The sequence below is a fragment of the Echinops telfairi genome, unplaced genomic scaffold, assembly GCF_000313985.2.
Source record: "Echinops telfairi isolate 266 unplaced genomic scaffold, ASM31398v2 ScPeMD7_2010;HRSCAF=2546, whole genome shotgun sequence".
In the NCBI taxonomy this organism is placed as follows: domain Eukaryota; kingdom Metazoa; phylum Chordata; class Mammalia; order Afrosoricida; family Tenrecidae; genus Echinops; species Echinops telfairi.
Genome location: NW_022105908.1, coordinates 15,626,184 through 15,632,079, shown reverse-complemented (window position 1 = coordinate 15,632,079; position 5,896 = coordinate 15,626,184). Strand labels below are relative to the sequence as shown.

The 5,896-nt window shown below is 62.3% G+C and overlaps 1 protein-coding gene across 1 annotated transcript; it reads left to right on the top strand.

Moving 5' to 3' along the window:
• The first annotated feature begins 1,180 nt into the window (after window positions 1-1,180).
• Window positions 1,181-5,579, top strand: MIEF2 (mitochondrial elongation factor 2). The gene is made up of 4 exons (XM_004713032.3): window positions 1,181-1,263; window positions 2,818-2,971; window positions 3,140-3,323; window positions 4,038-5,579. Exons 2-4 carry the CDS (start codon window positions 2,825-2,827, stop codon window positions 5,132-5,134), a joined length of 1,428 nt encoding a protein of 475 aa, XP_004713089.1. The 5' UTR covers window positions 1,181-1,263; window positions 2,818-2,824; the 3' UTR covers window positions 5,135-5,579.
• Window positions 5,580-5,896: the final 317 nt, after the last annotated feature.

Here is a 5,896-nt window from a genome sequence, read left to right as displayed (position 1 = left end):
CGGCGGGCGGCGCGCAGGGCGGACCGGGCGGGCGGAAGGCGGACCTGCCGGTCCCGGACAGGCCCCGCCCCTTTAACCCGCCCGCGGCCGCCGGAAGGCTGCGTGGGGCCCGGGCGCGGGCCGAGGGCTGGGTGGCCGGGCCCGCGGCCCAGGCACTGCCCCCTGGGCTGCTGCAGACCCCGGGAGAGAAGCTGCAGCTACGCCCGGGAGCTGGTGGCGGACCGAGAGCCTGGCCCGCCCGGGGACCTCGGATTTCTCATCTGCAAGATGCTTCCAGGGCAATTCCGCGTGTAGCTCGCTGCAGACAGCCAGCTCGCTCTAAGTGGCAGGTCACGGTGGTTCCTGCTGGTTTTCAGCACCCACTTTGCTGTTCCTTTTTTTTGCTTACTCGCCGGACCTCACTGCCAACTTTAGAAGGAGGCTTCCTTCTTTGCCTGTCTGCTTCAGGAGGTCTCTGAAATAAACGCAGAAGGATTTCACAGCGGTTATAGGAGGCTGGGGGGAAGAAAAGGTCCCTGTGAGGTCACACGGGGCAAGTCACGGCAGTGGGCTCTCTTGGCCACGCTGGCCACCGAGGTCAGCGCCAGAGGCAAGGTGATCGAGCCTAAAAGGGAATGCCAGTTGGTCAATTCTGACCGACTCCTAGCGACCCTCTAGGGGCAGTAGAGCCGCCCCTGCTTGTTTCCAAGACTGTAAACTTTTCCCGGAGTAGAAAGCCTCATCTTTCTCCCACAGAATGGCTGATGGGTTCGAACACTGACCAGCGGGCTAGCAGCCCCAAAGGGGTGGGACTGCGGCCTACAGGCCAGAAGTGTTCGCCTGACGATGAAGGAACGCAGCCCGGTTGGTTTCATCCACACAAGCACAACCGTGTCACCACGGACGCCCATCCGGATACCCGGGCTGACTGAGTCGCGAGGAGCCAGGGAGCCTGCCTTCGGCCCTCGCGGGGTCCGCACGCGGGCCTGCACCTTTAAACGAGTGCGTGAGCGACGTCCCTCCTCCTGGGGAAAGCGACGTCGACGAGGGGGCGTGGCCGGCCCGCGGTTGGTCGAGCCGCGCCGTATTTTGGAAGGTGGGCTGGAAGGCGCGCGCTCTGATTGGAGGTACTGACTGCTCGTCTGCGTGCCTGGAGGGGTTACGCCCTCCCGGGGCCTCGGCGTTCCCTGCCGGGTCCTGGCCGTTCCATCCGCAGCCGAGCAGGGTGTCGGGGCCGGGAGGTCCCGCTGCCCCTCCGCTGCGTGTGCCGGAGCGGCGACGCAGGTAGGGCCGGCGTGCGGCCGACTGCCCGGTGACCCCGGCGCGTGCTCAGAAGCGGTCGGGGGCGTGGCCTGACTGCCCCGCGGGCCGCGGAGGAAAGCAGCGGCCCGACTTCGACTCCTGGCTCTGTCCCTACCCTGGGCTCTGCCCCTTCCCGGGGCTTCAGGGTCCCCACGCCTCAGCGGCGGCGTCACCCAGCAGGCGGTGGCCCAGGCGCTGCCAGGGTCGGCCGCGCAGACGGGGGTCCCGCCACCCGAGTTGGAAGGCTGCGCGTTGGGCCGGCGTGAACCCAGCAGGAACGGGGCCGACCCCCAGCTCCGACGGGTGGGAGTGTGGAAAGCTCCGTACAGTGTGCAGGGTGGATCCCTGGGCTGCCGAGTGCCGGGTCACCCGGCTGACCTGTGGGCCCGTGTGTCCTCAACTATTTTTAGTCGGCATGGGTGGGCGGGTGCCTGGGTTGAGTCATGCCTAGCTTTGGCCATCAGCTGACCCAGGCCCCACCTCACCCGTGGACCGAGGTACAGGACAGGGAGGACAGAGGTCCATGGTGGCCAAGTTGGCTGTGACTCAGGGTCACCGGCCCTGGTCTCCTTAAGCTGTTCTAACTCAAACCTTCCAGCCCTTCCCCACCCAGCTGCCCCTTTGGTGGACACGGCCTGAAGCCTGACTTCCCTTCCTAGAACCGGAGACCATGGTGGGAGGACCCCTGGAGAAAGCTGTACGAACCTCCCACTTGCCCAGTGCTTGGCCCTGTGTTTTCAGGCATCCTCTTCCTCGAGGCCCAGCCTGTGCTAAAGAGACAGGCTGGTGCCTCAGGCCTTGACCATGACCCTGCTGTGCTGCCCTGCCTGGGCCAGGCCCCTGGGGGCTTCACCCTCTCAGGAGAGCACAAGCGAGGAGCAGGGCCTTCCTCCTCAGCTTGCACCTGACCACGTGCAGGCAGGTCTCTGCTGGGCTAGACCGTCTCACTGCCAAGATTTGGGGGTGTATAACTAGTTCCAGAGTTTCACTGAGGTCCCCACTATAGGTCTGGGAATCTCTGACAGTCACAAGCCAGTCTGCTTGGGACCCCCAACTCTCCTTGGACTTAGGTACACAAAGTAGATTGGCAATCAGATTAGGAACGTCAGGCCGGGCAGCTGAAAGCTGGCTACATGGACAGAAGTCTGACCAGACCCTTGGGGGACTAAGAAACGGAAGGCTTCGCCCACATCCTCATGTCCTCACTGTTTGTAAATATGATGATGATACAGCCTTCTTCACAAATGTTTGGTGGCAGGTGGGCAAGGGGGTGCTCCTCTAACCTGCCACAGACCTCACCACCTATGTGAGCCCCCCTTCCGGAGGCCAGGTTGTTTGGGGGAGGGGCCTTGGGTAGAACCCCCTTCTCTCCTCCCAAGAAACTGCAAGTGATCTATTTCCTGAGAAGTTCTCAATAAGCCCTCCCTGTGACTAGTGGTTGCCACCCCCTGCCCGCCTGCACTAGTGATCCTGGCGTTGGGCTCCCCTCTGGAGCTGTGCCCTTCTCCCTTCCGCCCCTCCCCTTGCTCTCCACAGGCTGACCATGGCGGAGTTCTCCCAGAAGCGGGGGAAGCGGCACGATGATGCTGTGCTGGGCAGTGCCGTGGACTTCCTGTTGGTCAACGCCCGCCTGGTGTTGGGGGTGGGCGCAGCTGCTGTGCTGGGCATTGCCACCCTGGCCGTAAAGCGGGTAAGGCTGGCAAGGTTGCCCACAGGCTTACAGGAGACCCAGGGCTGGGCAAGGCCTGGGGCCTGGGAGCCTCCCTCACCCCTGGCCTATTGCGCCCACCCCTGAGCTTGGGTTGGCTGCCACTGCCCAGGCCTAAGATGCTCTGCTCTGTGCCCACTCTGCCTGCAGCTCATTGACAAAGCCACTAGCCCGCGGGACGAGGAGGACGAGGCCAAGGGTGATACAACGTGCCTGGAGGATGGCTGGAAGGATCTGAGCCTGCTCAGGGACACGCCACACCCACAACCCCGGCCCCCGCCTGCTGCCCTTAGCCAGCCTGTGCCAAGCCCAGCTCCCTCACTTGATGTTCCAGGTGAGCAGCTCTCCTTCCCGGTGACCCAGGTGGGAGACCTAGCATGAACAGGGCCTTCTGAGTTTACACTGGCTTGTGTGTGACCCCATACAAGTTGCTAGGTCTCTCAATAAACTCAAAGACCAAACTCAAGTCTCTGCTGACACATAGCGACTCTGTAGGACAGGGTAGAACAGTCTCCTGTGAGTTTCAGAGATGGTAACTCTTAGGGGAGTAGAGAGCCCCCTCTCATCACAGAGTGGCTGGTGGTTTCACACCCCTGACCTTGTGGCTTGCAGCCCAGTATGTGACCCCTCCAACACCAGGGCTTCTTTCTCATTAATGGAGGAGCCAATATTCCTTCACAGGCAAGGCACTACCTCCGCCTTTCTCCCCAGTGTAGGAGGGAGTCATTTCTCCTCCGACCTCCCAGTACCAGGGCGAGCCAGCAGTGTTAGGGCAGGAGTGTGAGAACCTGGGAGAAGCCTCAGGTGGGACAACAGAGGTAGGTGGGAACACTGAGCAGGCAGGACCTGCCCAGGGGTAAGACCAGAACCCACAACCCAGTCCTGGTCAGAGGTAGAGACAGCGAGAACTAGATGGGAGGGGGTCTTGCTGGCATTCCTACTTTACAGGTAAGCAAAACAAGGCCTGAGGTGTTCTTCAGCTAGTGAGTGGGTGGAGGCCCTGCCAGGGCTGTGCTGGTAACGTTTCCCTGACCCCTTCTTTCTGCAGAAGGGCCTGGCGACACTGGTCCCTGGACACTACCTCAGCACGGCTCCCCAGCACCATTGTGCCTGACCTTCCAGGAGAAGTTGCTGGCATTCGAACGGGACCACGTGGGCATCCCAGCAGTGAACGAGATGGTGGCCCAGCAGCTGACCCGAGACATCAGTGTCAAACTTCAGGCCTTCCTGCGGAACAAGTTCCCAGAACTGCCCTTCAGAACCCTTGAGCCTGGCGGGCCCCTGTTTGACGGGCTGCAGGGCCATGCTGCTGAGCCTGTGCGCCTCCTGGTGCCACTGCGACTGGAGCTGGGCCTGTGGGGCTTGGTGCCAGGGGCCGACACCGTGGCCAGGGACGCTCGCTGCTGGGCCGTGCGCCGAACCCAACTGGAGTTCTGCCCCCGGGGAAGCAGCCCCTGGGACCGTTTCCTGGTGGGCGGCTACCTGGGTGCCCAGCTCCTACTAGAGCTGCTCCGGAAGGCACTGGCTGTCTCCGTCAACTGGCCAGCCATCGGCAGCCTTCTGGGATGCGTGGTCCGGCCCAGTGTGACCTCTGAGGAGCTGCTGCTGGAGGTGCAGCAGGACGGCTTGGAGCTCACCATCGCTGTGCTGCCTGCCATCGCTGGGGCTGATGCCGGAGCCGGTGACCTCCTGCTCCTGGCCTGGCCCCTGGAGGGCCTGGCCAGCAACCTCTGGCTGCAAGACTTCTACCAGGCTGAAGCCGCCCGGCTGCAGACCCTGGATGACCAAGACTCAGGCACCCGTCAGCGGCTCCTGCGGTTACTTTGTGGCATCTGCTGCCATCACCCAGCCCTGGGGCGGCTGGGCCGGGGCCACCTCACCCAGGTGGTCCTGCACCTAGGGGAGGAAGAGGGAGACTGGAGCGAGGCCGCCCTGGGCTCACGCTTCCTGCAGGCCCTGGAGGAGCTCATCAGTGCCCTGGAGCAGGCCCGCCTGCTGTGCCACTTCAACCCCAGGGTGAACCTCCTGGGTGACCTGCGTGAGGAGGAGATTGACAGCATTGGCTATGTGCTGTACAGCGGGCTGCAGGCCCCCGAGCAGCTGCTTTGGGGAGGGTATGGCCAGCACCAGCTCTGCTGCCAGTGAGCCTCGCTCTTGCCCGCCCCGCCCTTCCCTCCCAGGGCTTCAGAAGGCACCCTTCTGTGCCGTCTGCTCAAACAGAACGGCGTGTTTCCTGAGCACACGGACTTCCAGGTGCCTGCTTGCCTGGACCTGCGGGAGAGCTTGCGTTACTGTCACTGTGCTTGGCTAGGCTGCTGCTTTAAAACTTGGAGTGACAACCAGTTAGCCCAGCCCCCCCCCCACACTCAGTCTATCACCACCAGCAACGAACCCACGGAGAGTGTGGCTTTTGCCAGCCAGTGGTGCTGGAAGGGAAGCCTGTTTTTCTGCTGAGAGCCAGCATTTCCTGGGGTGCAGTTTTGGGACTTTGGGTGCCAGCAGGTGTTCTGTGTGTTGTTGCCCAGGGGCTATGCCTCGTGTGCCTAGGATAAGGATTTTAACTATTAAAAGGATGGTGTTTTGTGTTGTCTGTGTGTGGTGTTCTCTTGAGCCGTGTGTGAGAGGGAGATGGGTGTGACTTCTACCCATCTCTTGTTGGGGATATGCCTTTTCATTCAACTAGATGCCCTTTCTTTTCGGGCAGCAGAGGACCCATCCTCGCAGGAAGGGCAGAGAGACTTGCTGCCAATCACCGCACCCTGAGCTCGAGGCTGTGCTGTAGCTCTGCACCACCTGCTGGCAAGCAGAGGCTGGGCTGGGGGCCCAAACTAGCTTCCCACCAGAGTGAACTGCTCTCCATGGTTGACTGTTGTGACTTAGGCACCCGCTGTCTTTGAGCCTCGTGTG

Coding starts and splice junctions, on each gene's coding strand:
- MIEF2 (XM_004713032.3), top strand. CDS start 2,825: ATGGCGGAGTTCTCCCAGAAGCGGGGGAAGCGGCACGATGATGCTGTG. Junction 2,972..3,139: donor CCACCCTGGCCGTAAAGCGG/GTAAGGCTGGCA, acceptor CTCTGCCTGCAG/CTCATTGACAAAGCCACTAG. Junction 3,324..4,037: donor TCCCTCACTTGATGTTCCAG/GTGAGCAGCTCT, acceptor TTCTTTCTGCAG/AAGGGCCTGGCGACACTGGT.